This window comes from Panulirus ornatus, chromosome 64 (assembly GCF_036320965.1).
Source record: "Panulirus ornatus isolate Po-2019 chromosome 64, ASM3632096v1, whole genome shotgun sequence".
NCBI lineage: Eukaryota > Metazoa > Arthropoda > Malacostraca > Decapoda > Palinuridae > Panulirus > Panulirus ornatus.
This window is the reverse complement of record NC_092287.1, coordinates 25,850,429-25,868,222: the sequence shown is the minus strand read 5'-3', so window position 1 is coordinate 25,868,222 and position 17,794 is coordinate 25,850,429. Positions and strand designations below refer to the sequence as shown.

The 17,794-nt window shown below is 38.2% G+C and overlaps 1 protein-coding gene across 4 annotated transcripts in view; it reads left to right on the top strand.

Annotated features, from left to right (window-relative positions):
• Nucleotides 1-11,618: 11,618 nt before the first annotated feature.
• Nucleotides 11,619-17,794, top strand: part of lilli (AF4/FMR2 family member lilliputian) — a 280,491-nt gene continuing 274,315 nt past the window's right edge. For all 4 annotated transcript variants that reach the window (XM_071657148.1, XM_071657158.1, XM_071657157.1 and 1 more), the window contains exon 1: nucleotides 11,619-12,022. In XM_071657148.1, the coding sequence (XP_071513249.1) occupies nucleotides 12,006-12,022 (17 nt within the window). In that variant the 5' untranslated portion in view covers nucleotides 11,619-12,005. The remainder of the gene's footprint in view (nucleotides 12,023-17,794) is intronic.

Genomic DNA, 17,794 nt, shown 5'->3' with positions numbered 1-17,794 from the left:
CTTCCGTTGTCCTTTTAAGGTGGTTGAGGTGTATTTCATCTTGGACGACTCCGTAGATGTCATCTACGTATCTGAAGTATGAAGTGAGTCTTCTTATCGGACATTATTTTTTTCAAGATGACACATGTAGAATGTAGCAAAGGTGCCCACGAGGGGTGAGCCCATGGCTACTACAATCTGTGTGCCAAAATGGAGCCTGTATGGTGGAGGATTTCAGAAATTGTTGTAGGGCACTACGTAGGATGCTTGGTGGGTGTACACGTTTTCGCAGATTATGTCGATGGTGTCTATGGGAACGTTGGTGAGTAGGCTTTCGGCACCAAGAGCTGCTATGAGCCCATGTTGAGTAGTGGAGCGAAGAATATGGAGGAATTCATTTGTTGAGTTGATTACATATTTTGCTCGGAGTTACTTCATGATGATGTTAAGTTCTTTGTCCTTGTTGTATGTTGGAGTAGTGAGTGACCTGAGAAATGATGGAGAGTAAAGGTTTGTGTAGGTTATGCACTTCCCTATATGTAGCCAGGTGCGTGGTGTCCTTTGACGGGTGGGAGCCGGTGTTCGCTCTGACTGCGTTACCGGCTACGGATGGTCTTGAGTTGTTCGGATAGGGTCTCGTGTGATTTTATTGAATTTATGTTGTCGTTGAGAATATTTTACAGCTTGTATTTGTAGCCTTTTCTGTTGAAGATGACGTAGATGTTTGATTTATCAGGCTTTGGTGTTATAATGTCTTTATTGCTTTTTTAGTTCTTTGGCTGCTGCACGGAGTTGTGGGGTCAGGATAGAGCTCTGGTGACTGCGGTGCTTTATTCCTTTAGCACATGGGTGGTCTATCAGGTCGTCTATGGTGATGATTCAAACCATTTTTTTTTTCCTTTTTTTGAAGGACCAATATAGGAGTTTAAGTTCCGCTTTCTTCTTCATGGGGTCGAATTTTGGTTGCAAGTGACATTTAAGTTCAAGATTCAAGTAGATTTTTTTGAACCGGTGTGAGCTGGTAGTTGGAGAGATTGGTGTATTTTTTTTTCTTTTTTTCGCAGGAGAGTGATTCTGCCTCCATGCAGCCGGTGAGTTTCTTGAGTTTTGGTTTATGTCGCTGTTTCACTGCGTTGTAGAATTTCTTGTAGTTTGGCGATCTTGGTTTTGGTGTCGTGTGCTGTGATTTCTTCTTATATTCTCGTCGTGAGATCCAACATTTTCTGTTGAAGTACTGGTGCTTCATTCTTCTTGAGCGGAAATTCTATCAGCTGCTTTCTTACTTCCATGGTGAACTAATGTTGTTTGGTTGCTTTGTTCTGATGCGTGTGTATAATGTAGCAGTTCTTATAAACATATTCTGTCAAAATGACCAGATAACTTTTTTATTAAACAATCTTTCAAGTTGTCTGATAATTTTTCTTAATACGGGTTGTCTCAACGTTTCGGTTTGAATCCATCATGTCATCTTCAGGAGCGCGTGATGAGGTCGGTAGAGTAGCTGGGAGTGAGTGCGGGTAGCTGGACGAGGCTGGGTAACACCAGTAGGCAATTATGTATGTATGTGGGGCTGCGCTCTTATTGCTTGTAATGCGATGCTGGGATGACGTGCTGTTGGTTGGTTGGTAAGGATTTTTAGTGTATGTATAGATAATGGTGAGGTGCCCCAGGATTGGCGGAATGCATGCATAGTGCCTATGTATCCTGTGTATAAAGGCAAGGGGATAGAGGTGAGTTTCAGCTACAGAGGCCTAAGTTTGTTGAGTATACCTATTGAGTTGCATGGGAGGATGTTGACAGAAACTGAAGGCATTTACGGTAGGAACAGTATGGTTTCAGAGGTGGTAGAGGATGTGTGGATCAGGTGTTTGCTTTAAGGGAATTTGTGTGGGAAATACTTAAAAAAAACCGATTTTTATTGGCATTTATGGATCTGGAGAAGGGATTGTTATTGGCATTTATGGATCTGGAGAAGGCAACTGATAGGGTTGACATGTTTGAGGGAGGTCTGAAGAATGTACGATGTGGGAGGAAAGCTATTAGATTCTGAGATTTTTTTTTTTTTTATCAGGGGTGTAAGGTTTGTGTACGAGTAGGAAGAGAGGAGAACAAACGGTTGCAAGTGAAGGTTGGTCTGCAGTAGGATTGTGTGATGTCACAGATGGGGTGGTGGGAGAGGTAGATGCGAGTCTTGGAGATGGGGGCGATATGCAGTCTGTAGGGGATGAAAGGGCCTAAGGAGTGAGTCAGTTGTTTTTCGCTGATGATACAGCACTGGTGGCACATTCAAGTAAGAAACTGCAGAAGTTGGTGACTAAGTTTGGAAGTGTGTGAAAGTAGAAAGTTGAATGAAATAAATGCAAGATTATTGGGTTGAACAGGTTTGAGAGACAAGTGACTTGGAGCGTGTTTGAATGGATAGAATTGGAGGAAGAGAAGCGTTTTAGATATCTGGGAGTGGACAAGGAAGCGAATGGAACCATGAAAGCGGAAGTGAGTCATGGGGTGGGGAAAGGGGCGAAGGTTTGGGAGTACTGAAGAATGTGTGGAAAGCGAGAACGTCGTATGGAAATGCAAAAGTGGGTATGTTTGCGGAAATAGTAGTCCCAACAATATTATACGGATACGAAGCATGTGCTAAAGATTATAGATAAGGCTGTGAGGAGGAGGATGAATGTGTTGGAAATGAAATGTTTGAGGACAATAAGATGTGGTTTGATTAAGTTATAAAAGGGTAAGAGAGAAGTATGGTAATAAAAAGTGGTTGAGAGCGAAGAAGAGGGTGTGCTGAAACGATTTGGGCACATGGAGAGAATGAGTGAGGAAAAGTTGACAAAGAGGATATATGTGTCAGAGGTGGAGGGAACAGGGGAACGGGGAGACAACACGAGATGGAAGGATGGATTGAAAAAGATTTTGAGCATTCGGGCCTGAATATGCAGGAGGGGGGAACGTGTGCACTGGATAGAATGAATCTGAACAATGTAGTACACGGGGGTCGACCTGCTGTCAGTGGACTGAACTAGGGTATGTGAAACGTCCGGGGTACGAGGGAAAGGTCTGTAGGGCCTCGTTGTGGATAGGGAGCTGTGGTTTCGGTGCATTACACTTGACCGCTAGATAATAGGTGTGAACGGATGTGGCCTTCCTTCGTCTATTCTTTGATATATATATATATATATATATATATATATATATATATATACACACGAACAAAATGCTTAGGAACGCGCACCTTCATAGAACATAGCCTAGCGGTGGGATTGCCGCCAGTTGCACAGGGGTCCCGGGTCCGATCCTGGCTGTTGGAGGTTTGTATGTTTATATATATATATATATATATATATATATATATATATATATATATATAAGCCATGGTTTTAAGTAAAACCCCTTAATGAGAACACTGATAACCCAGCTAGGCCAGTGGACTGCCAAGTGTACTGCGACCACTCACGAATATTCTTACATTTGATATCTAATCCTAATACTATTTGTAGAAATAATGTAGCATGCATCCTAACACACCTGCCAGTAATAATTACAACACTAATTCACAAGTGTAAGGGAAATTTAGTTAATGAACCTAAACACTTCAAAATAAGCAATTCACTTATTTCTGCGGCACAGCTTAGTACTGACTAGTGGCTTTGCCTAGTCTCTGGTGGTAAAAGTTCACTTAAGGGAAAATCAACTGGTTGCACATGTCCTTCCGGTCAAGGTGGTATGTACGTGCACGGGGATCCAGGCGTGTGGGATTCCTTGTCAAGCGACGGCCAACGTTCCCAGGTCAAGTCGGTTCGTATGTGCACTATTCACATGAAGCACGGTGCGTCCAGTGTACGTCCTTTGTACAGCTCACTGATTCCGTCAACACACCTAAAATTTTCTGTAGACGCATGTTTACGCGCAGCCCCTGCAGTTGATTTACCCTCACTCGTGTTCAACCCTTACTGGTGCCCTATCATAACTGAGGTTATCAGTGTCTTGCAAACACATTTGTGGCTCGTTACCTCTACAGGGGGATGAGCCTTGCGCACTTTACAAATATATCCTGTGTAATAGAGCTAGGTATGGCTTAACGGGATTCCTAGATGTTAATGTTATTCCCCGACATGGGCAAACTGTCTTCAAGGCGGTTGGATATTCACTGACTCCCTCGTCTCTGTTCCGCTTAAAGTAGGATACCATTTGTTGTATTGCCAAGGCAATTATTTCGTTTCCTTGGTTAATTACTACACTGATTAACTTTGTCACTTTTCCACGTTCTATACATTTTCGATGTTACATTAACTGTCCATTTAATATTCTTACATTCTAAACTTTTGATAACCACTAACTAAATTTACAAGAGTATCATTAATCAGTAATCAATTGGTATATGAGTGAAGCGTGGTGGTTCAGATCCCTAGCGACAAGACCTCACTGAGGTCGGCCTAATGTTTACACACCGCACGCACCACACACAAGCTTGTCTTCTTAATCTCTCAGCCTACTCCACCCTGTTACACACACACACACACACGTGTGTGTGTGTGTGTGTGTGTGTGTGTGAAGTCCAAAACAAATGAAAAAACTTCCATCCTTATTACTCAGACGGTTCAAGGACCTATCTCATCAGTGATCATCCAGTGATGGCAAACAAATTCAATATAGAATCATTATCTAAATCATAAGTTATTACAGTAAAAGTTGAAGACGTATCAATGTTGAAATGGTTACATGTAAACAAGAAAGGAGTACATTGATTTATACACTTAACTATAAAACAAAGAACAACGCAAACCTTGAAAGTTTAATCAACCCGGCGAATTATATACTTGTTTGAGTTTAAGGACAATACGTACTGTCTCCGTGGATAGTGATCATATTAGAATTTTAAGTGAATGATTAATAGATTTAAATGATTTGTTAAAGAAAATGGTTTCTCACAAACCGTTATAATTTCAAAATTATACGAATTTCCTATTAAAACATGTACTTAACCAACCATAGACTCATATTATTCAAGATACAAAGCTGTGTACCATTAACTTGTTAAACTTCAACGATTTATTCATATCGTTGTGCATTATATTGGATATACAAAGCAGAATCTCTGCACTGGAGTTGAACGATGTAGGAGCAGGTCTCCTCCAACAGTTGGTGGCTTGCTGAGCCAAGCCTGTGCGCGTTTTCCGTTGAGGGCGATGGTAGGGGCAAATTATTAACTCAAGAAAGTAACATATGTTATGGAAAACACATTGTAAACGTTCATGTACTTATTTTCAAGTCTGCGTATTACCGTTATGATTTCAAAATTATACGAATTTCCTATTAAAACATGTACTTAACCAACCATAGACTCATTATTCAAAACACAAAACTGTGTGCCATTAACTTGTTAAACCTCAACGATTTATTCATATCGTTGTGCATTATATTGGATATACAAAGCAGAATCTTTGCACTGGAGTTGAATGATGTAGGAGCAGGTCTCTTCCAACAGTTGGTGGCTTGCTGAGCCAAGCCTGTGCGCGTTTTCCGTTGAGGGCGATGGTAGGGGCAAATTATTAACTCAAGAAAGTAACATATGTTATGGAAAACACATTGTAAACGTTCATGTACTTATTTTCAAGTTTGCGTGTTACCGTTATGATTTCAAAATTATACGAATTTCCTATAAAAACATGTACTTAACCAACCATAGACTCATTATTCAAAATACAAAACTGTGTACCATTAACTTGTTAAACCTCAACGATTTATTCATATCGTTGTGCATTATATTGGATATACAAAACAGAATCTCTGCACTGGAGTTGAACGATGTAGGAGCAGGTCTCCTCCAATAGTTGGTGGCTTGCTGAGCCAAGCCTGTGCGCGTTTTCCGTTGAGGGCGATGGTAGGGGCAAATTATTAACTCAAGAAAGTAACATGTTATGGAAAACACATTGTAAACGTTCATGTACTTATTTTCAAGTTTGCGTGTTACCGTTATGATTTCAAAATTATACGAATTTCCTATTAAAACATGTACTTAACCAACCATAGACTCATTATTCAAAATACAAAACTGTGTACCATTAACTTGTTAAACCTCAACGATTTATTCATATCGTTGTGCATTATATTAGATATACAAAGCAGAATCTCTGCACTGGAGTTGCACGATGTAGGAGTAGGTCTCCTCCGACAGTTGGTGGCTTGCTGAGCCAAGCCTGTGCGCGTTTTCCGTTGAGGGCGATGGTAGGGGCAAAGAAAGTAACATGTTATGGAAAACACATTGTAAACGTTCATGTACTTATTTTCAAGTTTGCGTGTTACCTTTACAAGATTATGTTCGTAATCTTTACTTCAGTTACGTATGACATTTAATTATTTGTAATTTTTTACGAAATGTTCTCTGATGAGGCTAGTCCTTGATTTGCCTAATAATAAATAGGAATTTATAAAGAGATTCGAGTGAGAAACTGAAGTTGGTGAATGAGTTGGGAAGAGAAGAAAGGAGAAAGTTGAGTGAATGTGAATAAAAGCAAGGTTATTAGGGTGTGCAGGGTTGTAGGACAGTTAAGTTGCGAGTTTGAATGCAAGGTTGTGGGACATTTAAAATGTGAGTTTGAATGGAGAAAAATTGGAGAAAGTGAAGTGTTTTAGTTATCTGGGAGTGGACATGGCAGCGAATGGAACCATGGAAGCGGAGGTGAGTTATAGGGTGTTGGAGGGGTCAAAGGTCCTGGAAGCCCTGAAGAATGTATAGAGAGAGAACGTTCTCTGGGTGGGCAAAAATGGGTATTTTTGAAGGAATAGTAGTCCCAAGAATATTATATGGATGCGAGACGGGTTATAGTTTAGGTAGTGCGAAGGAGAGTGTATGTGTTGGAAATGAAACGTTTGACGACAATATGTGGTAATAAAAAGAGTGGTTAGAGAGCAGAATAGAGTGTGCTGAAATAGTTGGTTATATGAAGAGAGTGAGGAAAGGTTGACTTGCAAAGTGAGAGGGTTAGGGAAAATGATTTGGTAAACAGAGAAGAGGAAGTAAAAGCATTGCGGAAGATGAAAGCCGGCAAGGCAGGGGGTTTGGATGGTATTGCAGTGGAATTTATTAAAAAGGGGGTGACTATATTGTTGACTGGTTGGTAAGGTTATTTAATGTATGTATGATTCATGGTGAGGTGCCTGAGGATTGGCGGAATGCTTGCATAGTGCCATTGTACAAAGGCAAAGAGGATAAGAGTGAGTGCTCAAATTACTGAGGTATAAGTCTGTTGATTATTCCTGGGAAATTATATGGGAGGGTATTGATTGAGGGTGAAGGCATGTACAGAGCATCAGATTGGGGAAGAGCAGTGTGGTTTCAGAAGTGGTAGAGGATGTGTGGATCAGGTGTTTGCTTTAAAGAATGTATGTGGGAAATACTCAGAAAAGCAAATGGATTTTTATGGAGCATTTATGGATTTGGAGAAGGTTCCCTGCTACGGGAAGTAGTGCAACCTCAGACTGGAGTAAATATATATGAATAAAACATTGTTGAAGGTAGTATTTGATAAATCTACGTAAGAAAAGAAGAAGCATAACTTGCATATATTTTGATCTATCCACAGCCCACCTGACTTGTGTCAGCAGTCCTGGTTATTGAGTTACGTAGTGTCGTTCTTCTCATTATATACGTTTGTCTGATCACGGACCTGACAGAGGGGGCTGGAGGAAACCTATGAACGTATTTTCAAGTATCGTATTAACTGATCACGGACCTGCCAGAGGGGGCTGGAGGAAGCCTATGAACGTATTTTCAAGTATCGTATTAAGGTGGAAAATATGCGTGAGGGAAAGCCTAATTAAGATGGGGAAATATGCGTGTGGGAAAGCTTGATTAGAATATGAAATGCGTGCGAGAAAGCCTAGTCCCTACGCTGGCAATGAGAGGCGCTTTCCTACCTGTGTTGATACGGGGGCGTCTTGCGTTATTATACCATATACAAAGCTACACAGCCAAAGACAGCGAATGTGTATCCCTTATACCTGTAGAAATTTAAATGAACATATGGCTAGCTTTATTTATTTTTTTTTTATACGATTCGCCATTTCCCGCATTTGCGATGTAGCGTTAAGAACAGAGGACTGGGCCTTAGAGGGAAAATCCTCACCTGGCCCCCTTCTCTGTTCCTTCTTTTGGAAAATTAAAAAAAAAAAAAACGAGAGGGGAGGATTTCCAGCCACCCGCTCCCTCCCCTTTTAGTCGCCTTCTACGACACGCAGGGAATACGTGGGAAGTATTCTTTCTCCCCTATCCCCAGGGATAATATATATATATATATATATATATATATATATATATATATATATATATATATATATATATATATATTTTTTTTTTTTTTTTTTTTTTTTTTGCTTTGTCGCTGTCTCCCGCGTTTGCGAGGTAGCGCAAGGAAACAGACGAAAGAAATGGCCCAACCCACCCCCATACACATGTATATACATACGTCCACACACGCAAATATACATACCTACACAGCTTTCCATGGTTTACCCCAGACGCTTCACATGCCCTGATTCAATCCACTGACAGCACGTCAACCCCGGTATACCACATCGATCCAATTCGCTCTATTCCTTGCCCTCCTTTCATCCTCCTGCATGTTCAGGCCCCGATCACACAAAATCTTTTTCACTCCTCTCCACCTCCAATTTGGTCTCCCACTTCTCCTCGTTCCCTCCACCTCCGACACATATATCCTCTTGGTCAATCTTTCCTCACTCATTCTCTCCATGTGCCCAAACCATTTCAAAACACCCTCTTCTGCTCTCTCAACCACGCTCTTTTTATTTCCACACATCTCTCTTACCCTTACGTTACTTACTCGATCAAACCACCTCACACCACACATTGTCCTCAAACATCTCATTTCCAGCACATCCATCCTCCTGCGCACAACTCTATCCACAGCCCACGCCTCGCAACCATACAACAGTGTTGGAACCACTATTCCTTCAAACATACCCATTTTTGCTTTCCGAGATAATGTTCTCGACTTCCACACATTCTTCAAGGCTCCCAGGATTTTCGCCCCCGCCACCACCCTATGATCCACTTCCGCTTCCATGGTTCCATCCGCTGCCAGATCCACTCCCAGATATCTAAAACACTTTACTTCCTCCAGTTTTGCTCCATTCAAACTTACCTCCCAATTGACTTGACCCTCAACCCTACTGTACCTAATAACCTTGCTCTTATTCACATTTACTCTTAACTTTCTTCTTTCACACACTTTACCAAACTCCGTCACCAGCTTCTGCAGTTTCTCACATAAATCAGCCACCAGCGCTATATCATCAGCGAACAACAACTGACTCACTTCCCAAGCTCTCTCATCCCCAACAGACTTCATACTTGCCCCTCTTTCCAAAACTCTCGCATTTACCTCCCTAACAACCCCATCCATAAACAAATTAAACAACCATGGAGACATCACACACCCCTGCCGCAAACCTACATTCACTGAGAACCAATCACTTTCCTCTCTTCCTACACGTACACATGCCTTACATCCTCGATAAAAACTTTTCACTGCTTCTAACAACTATATATATATATATATTTTTTTTTTTCATACTATTCGCCATTTCCCGCGTTAGCGAGGTAGCGTTAAGAACAGAGGACTGGGCCTTTGAGGGAATATCCTCACCTGGCCCCCTTCTCTGTTCCTTCCTTTGGAGAAAAAAAAAGAAAAGACGAGAGGGGAGGATTTCCAACCCCCCGCTCCCTCCCCTTTTAGTCGCCTTCTACGACACGCAGGGACTACGTGGGAAGTATTCTTTCTCCCCTATCCCCAGGGATATATATATATATATATATATATATATATATATATATATATATATATATATATATATATATATATATAAAGATGTTCTGGAAGGAGGTAAACAAAGTGCGTAAGACAAGGGAGCAAATGGGAACTTCAGTGAAGGGCGCAAATGGGGAGGTAATAACAAGTAGTGGTGATGTGAGAAGGAGATGGAGTGAGTATTTTGAAGGTTTGTTGAATGTGTTTGATGATAGAGTGGCAGATATAGGGTGTTTTGGTCGAGGTGGTGTGCAAAGTGCGAGGGTTAGGGAAAATGATTTGGTAAACAGAGAAGAGGTAGTAAAAGCTTTGCGGAAGATGAAAGCCGACAAGGCAGCAGGTTTGGATGGTATTGCAGTGGAATTTATTAAAAAAAGGGGGTGACTGTATTGTTGGTAAGGTTATTTAATGTATGTATGACTCATGGTGAGGTGCCTGAGGATTGGCGGATTGCGTGCATAGTGCCATTGTACAAAGGCAAAGGGGATAAGAGTGAGTGCTCAAATTACAGAGGTATAAGTTTGTTGAGTATTCCTGGCTAGCTTTATATGTTAGTTATTTCAATAGCGGGGTCAAGATCTGTTTAGCTGCAGGGAGATGGGATGGAGAGGGTTAAAGCCGACAAGATTCGGGCTAGGCTAAAGCCTTCATAATCTTTTAACAGCAGCAACATTTGTAGCTGCATCTGTGAATATTTTTTAAATTTTCTGATCCAATGGGAGTCACTGAAATACACGAGTTACTGTAAGAATTGAGTTGTTTTCTGTGGTGGCTTTGTGTCATTTTCTTTTATCTCATTACTCATTCACATATCGAAACAAATTTGCGTATTGAAATGCAGATACAGGGGAACAAGTATATTCTTCAATAGCGAAGAATTGTACGGCCACAAATCTACATAAGCTTTGGTCCATGATTACGCATCGAGCGATGGGTTGCACGCTCCTAGCTTACATAATACTACTATCATACAAAATAACAGATGTAATATGACATGCTTTTTTCTTTATCCAATAATGAAATAAGAAAAGAAACCATGTTAAGCTCCTCACATTTCTTAAGATAGGTGTGCAGTTAACCTCACTGAAGGAAGTAATGGAGCAGTCGCTTTTGTAAAGAATTTTCATATTTCAAAATACAGTGTGGTAGATCACTTGATGGGTGTACGTACCTCTTGAATGCTGATGTTGAAAAATGGATCAGTCATAACATAACTTGAGATATTTAAAATTGGCGGGCCACATATATTTTTTTTTTTACCCATCTGACTGACTACACCGTTTCTCTGGCAGTTTGCCAAGTGTGTGACGTCACAAAACAAAGCGAGAAGAAAACTAGTTCTTCTGTTCACGTCAACTTCCACCTGATTAATGGGTCAAACCTCACGTAATATGCATATAGTATCTTGAATATTATATCGATTTTCAAGTCATGAGCATGCATATTTAGAAACGGGTACTCGCGTAGCTGATTTTGATTGTGAGACGAACGCAGCCCGAGCTAGAATATAGTAGATACTTCTGCTTATTTGGTAATTTTCCTATTACTATATTCTTAAACATCCACTGAAGTGAGCTTTTCTATATGCACTAATTAACATAAATCATGTCTTCACAGTCGCTAACAATATGCGACAATATCGGGCGAGTACATTAAGTTAATTAATATTTTAAGTTCTTGCAGATCTCACAGTTCCCACTGATTAGAGTTAATGTTAATGATATTCATGTGTAGTTTTACCAGTACTATTTTTTTCAGAAAAGGAGATAAAACCCAATTTGTGGGAAGATGTTGGCAGTCCTGCGCGCGGAGGGATATTCTGTGCGCCTCGAAGCAACTAGTAAGAATGGCGGACAAACATTGATGAATATCTTGGGTACTTTGAGGAAATTTGAATACAACTTGATTGATTAATAAGATACCAGTGAGTTGATTGACACCAGAGTGGCTAATGTACTGGTGATTAGTGGTGTACGTGTACTGAGTGAGGCAGCAGCATGTGAGGAGCCATGGTGGACTAGTGTGAAGGTCTGTGCCACTTTCATCACTTGCTGAAAACCCAAATGTCAGTGTGCACAGGTGAATTGTTGGATTGAGTGTGATGACGGCCCGCCAGGCCATGGCGAGGCCCCGGGCGTGGTGAGCCTGTGACAGCGGCGGCAGATCAGGTCATCAGGTGGCCCAAGAGGCAGGATGTACAACAATATCAGGTGAGCCGCCAGCCAGCCAGCCAGCCAGGCCGCTACACTTGTCAACAATATTGACTTGTCAACACTCACCACCCTCTTTACCAGCCCTTCTACCGCTGGCAAACAACCTGTTGGACCGGCCAATTATCGTTAGATGTACTTGCCCTGGAGTACATATACTTGTGTGTTAATTACAGGCATTATAGCTAGGCAAAGGAATTAGGCGATTTCCTCTGATTCATTTATTTCTGCGTAAACTACGTTTTCCACCCTTTTCACGATTTGGTAATGGGCTGATTAACTTGGGATGTGTGGCAGTAGCATCAGCTGGGAGTTGTACCAAGGGGCCTGGTCATCGGTAGGATTAGAAGGGTTGGAATTTCCTTATTGTAATTATTCTTAAGCCGGAGAAAAAATTGTTTCCTGTAGCTCGATGTTCATGTAGGTTATAGAACCTTCAAGGTTTTTGTGAGGAATCAGAAGTATTGGATTGCTACATTGTTCAGGAATACTTACTCTTTGAGGGAATATCCTTACTTGTTGAAATGAAGGGTTGAATTATATCCAGGTCTGAGGAATGGCTTTTGATGTCAGAAATATTATTACTGTTTGTTTGACATTAGTGTGAAGGGTCATACACTTGAAATATAAGTTGGAATATTGGAAATATTGGGATTGAATGTTAGGAATTCCAATAATTCAGTATTAATCAGTAATTTTAACTTTTAATGGTATTACTAATTATCCATGGGTGTTCATCTTGATAATTGTATTCTCATATAATGACTATTTTGATGTTTAGAACTGCATTGGTATCTTATGATGAAGAAACAAAAGAAGATTTTGACATAGGATATATCTCTAAAGACATGATGAATTAATGATACAAATATGATTTTCTGTTATTTAAATATTGTTTACACTACATATGATAAACAAATAAGCTTCATACATTGATTCTATATAAAGATGAGGAGAATTGTATAGAAAACATTAATGTCATGGGACTGTTTTTAAAGAAAATAGAATTCAAATAGTACTGATCTTGATTAGCATTGTACTGTAGTTTATATATTTTGGGTGGTATTGTCAAATTCAAATTAGTTTATATATTTTGGGTGGTATTGTCAAATTCAAATATCTTCATTAGTGACTAAGTATAAACTAGATCTGAATATTTTATCAAGTGGAAAATACCTCCTTAACCAAGCATTGTTCATGAAGTTTTATATTGTTCACCTGGAAGATGACCTTGCTAACCCAACCAGGATTGAATCAAGTGCAGGTTTAGTTCAGATAGAAGATGGACTTAGCAAGCAGAATGCAGCTTTTTATTAGTTTTTTGGCAGCTGAATTGGGACAACCTTAACTGTTAATGTACTTGGCATAGTAAATAGTCTGGGATAAATGGTCCTAGATTTTTATTATTGATTAGTAGTAGATCCTAAAGTTTTTGGTGTTTAATTTTACTATAAGATATATGATGATATTTTGACCAGATTTTGCTCCTTCAAAAAAATGGTCCCTTTTGTTGTGTTGATTGATATTTTAAGATAATGAAGAAAAAGATCAAGCTCACCTAAACAAAATTACTTGGTATGACTTGGTATGAAAATAATGAAAAACTTGTAAAAGTTTCTTTCTGATATGTCAGTAGAGACTGATAAGATTGTATCTGATCCCATAGGTAACTAGAAATTAATATAGAACATTGACTTATACAGAATATCATGAATTTAGGAAAATTTATTGCAAACATTAGGGCACAGTGTCTGTGAATCCCTGTTAGAATCTTAATTTTTTTTCTCCATAGTGACTGACATGGCACTGATAAATCATGGCCAAATCTTGGCTCTTCATCCCAAAACTCGATTTGTCTTTAGTTTTCTTGAAATTGATTACATGTTCGAATCACTGATGAAGTTAGAGGCTAGAAGAGATTTGGTTTGACATTACTTGAGTCCTTGAAATTTAGTCTGACTTGTACATAGTCAGTTATGTTGAATTCTTTGTCCAGTCATAAATTATTTCAACAGTCAGATTTATGGAGAATCAAGTGACATTCTCTTTATATCAGGAAACTAAAGCAGTAGAAATGATAATGCAAGAATTATTGCAAATGTTCAAAATGTATTCACTAATAGATTTTACCCATGGGGGTTTGAGTCATGTATACTGAACATATAGAAGACAATGATGGGATTTTGCCATTAATAAACTTTCCATTATGTAATTCTGTAAGTTTTACAGCAAAAGGTGTACTAGATTATTGAAAATTTTGTTTTTCAATATCATAGTTTCTGCAGGGCAAATATGAAAAATATCTGAAATCTACAAGACCAGGCATTGATTGGATATTAGAATTTTTACAGATTATAGAAACAAGGGTCCACAGATTGTGGTCTGAATTCCTCATAATATATATACACCTAATGCAGGGTCTAAAATATCACTTGTTTATCTGTGAATATAGACTATACTTTATTGTGACTTTGATAAGTCATACATATGAAAGACTATTAAGGTTATCTGTTGTAGCATCATCTATTGATTTATGATTTAAAGAGTGCCTTCATTGGATTTACTCTCATTGTAGGATTTTAGTAGGTTCTTGTGCTGCCTCTTGATGTTTTATTTATGGTAGTTGTAGTACCAACACCATAGAAATCAGTAAAGTTACCTCCTGTCATATTTGTATTAGATAACAGTGATTTATCCACTTTCAGCAAATTATATAAAGTGATGTGCCTTGTATGCTTCCTTTGCAACACAACATTTAAGATTCTCTAATTCAGTATGCTTTTTTAGTGTCATTACAACTGCAGACTTTGTGAACATATCAAGTATCTGAGTAGTGTGTAGCTTTGCTATCACGTGATCATACTGTGAAAACGTCGTCTCATGCTTTTCTTTAGCATGTGGTAAACAAAGAGGCTGACTGGAAACGGGATCCTTATCCTTATTGGTGGTAATTGGGAATGTACTGAACCATAGTTTTTTGATATTTTTTTTACTTTGGCTTTATCAGCCTCTTGTGTTAACTTTAGGCTCATTTGCATTGGTATGGTTTTGATGATGTCTCTTTGTGGTACTTTTTTTTTATTGTTTTATAGGTTGTCTTTTGTCTTGGTTTGTTTATCTTTTGCTTGAAGTAATAAATTTGTTAATCCATAATAGAACATAATCTACCTTAAGGTAAACTATTCAAATACATGTATATACATGTGTATGTGGATGGGTTGGGCCATTTTTCGTCTGTTTCCTTGCGCTACCTCGCTAACGCGGGAGACAGCGATAAAGCAAAATAAAAAAAAAAAAAAATATATATATATATATATATATATATATATATATATATATATATATTTTTACTTTGGCTTTATCAGCCTCTTGTGTTAACTTTAGGCTCTATATATATATATATATATATAGAATCCCTCGATTTTACGGACCCCCCGATGTGACGGATTTTAATGATTTAGAAAATTAAAGAATAATCTCCGACGCCGCACCAGACGCATTTCGTATTGCACTTGTTTTTGGTAATATGGTATAGACCAGTAATATGGTAATATGAAGACCAGTACTTCCTCCACCATGGTCATGGCATTACACTTTCAACTACACTGTCAAAAAGGTGTGTAGATATTACATATTTATTGTTATATGATAATTTATTTTGTACAGTATGGTATATTGTATTAAGAATGGCCCATAGGTTACATTCAGTTTAACGGGTTTCGGTATTAACGGACATCACATCCCCACATCGGTCCGTTAGATCGAGGGTTACTGTATATATATATATATATATATATATATATATATATATATATATATATATATATATATATACATATACAGATAGAGTAACCCTCGATCTAACAGACTGGACTGATATGGGGATATGGACACCGCATCCACACACACACACACACACACACACACACACACACACACACCAGTCTGTTAGATCGAGGGTTAATATATATATATATATATATATATATATATATATATATATATATATATATATAATAGATCTTGTCTTGTTGCCCCCTTAGGACACCGTGAGTGGTGCATGATGTAGGTAATATTATTTTTACCTGTTGTTTGGGCTCCTGTGGTTTGCACACACTAGCTGGTGTTCATATAGTGCTTAGTTAAGCAACTTAGATTTTAGTTCCTGCAAATTTACATTTTTCTACTATGTTGAAATTTATTAATTTTCTTGTAAATAAACCCTTGAAAGAAGAGCATTGTATCAATAGATACTTCATTTTCTTTTGAAGTTAGATGTGGCCCAGCTGTTGACTATGTGGATACTGTGCTAGTTTTGATTTGTTAGTCTTGAAACTTGGCATTTGTCTGCTTAGAAGTATATAAGCCATTCAAATGCTTTTAGTTTAGATATAGGTCTATGTATTGTTTAAATATCTTAGTACCATTGACAGATTAGCACTGCACAAATGTGTCTCATTATGTGTCATGTATAGCAGGTTGTTGTCATATGACTGATTCTTTGGGCAGTGATACGTACTTTGGTGGTGATGTTTCTTCATTCAACATTGCCAATTCTCTGTTGCCAAAAGATTTTCTAATCTAGATATTATTGGATTTTCAGTACCATATTTCATTTGTGAACTTGCCTTTTGTGTTTTACCTTACAGAATGCTTTTGTAAGTGCACAGTAAATGAAATCCCTTTTCCTTTTAGGATCTTTGTGTAACCAGTATATGTAAAAGTTGGAAATCAGTTGACCTTTTTGTGATTAATCTGAAATTTTGTTTTTGTAATGATCCTGTTTTCTTATGTGTGAGATGATCTGGTTGTGTGATGCATATGAGGTTGATTGCTTTTTTTTCATGTATCTTGTGTTTGCACATTTCCAATCCTTTAGTATGTTACCAATCTTGTGATTTTTTTTCATCATTGCATTTGATAAGCATACAAGTTGCAAAGCTCCTGTAGTATCTTTGAATGAATTCTGTCTACAGTAGTATTATATGATTATGAATCTTCAAGTTTTTCAATTGACATCTGCAGTGCTCTGTGATCCATCTGTTACTAAGTCAGGTTTTAATGACATTTCTCAGACATGTCAGTATTTCATATCTGATGATTATAAATTTATATATGCAGGGCTAACAATATTCTTGTTGCCTTATTTTAATGATTTGATTTATCTTTTATACTAATATTTAACTTTGTAATGAGCCATTACAGTTTTTTCTTTGGTTCATCTTGTAGGGGTATATAATGTTACTTTTGTTGCTGTTTCATCTTGATTTGGTTGCTAAGATATTCTTTACAATCTTGAACATCCATTGTCTTCAGATACCTATTTTGCATTGTATGTGATCTTAGATCTTGAGTTAGACCTCTCCATAAACAACTCTTTTATCTAATCGCATTTTTATTGTTAACAGAGCTCACACATGCTGTGCCTAACATTACCATGCATTGATTTTAGAACTTTCATAGCTCAGTATGGGACTAAGCTGCTATGTTATGAAAGCATTGTTAGTTTATAGTGGCTGATTTCTGTAAATGCTACTGTTCCCTCTAAGTACATCATCTCAGGAGTGCTGGATATTAGGAAGTACAGATTGAGAACATATACATATTAGACAACAGCAGATATGGGATACATATTTTTTGCAAATTATTGGTGTAATTAGTTTTTCATCTTGGCAGGACAAGGATTCATCTTGTTTCCTGTGGTAGTACGTAGCTTTTTATAATAATCATTAAGGTTTCAAGGTTTCTTGAAATTATAATGTGTATTGTAAG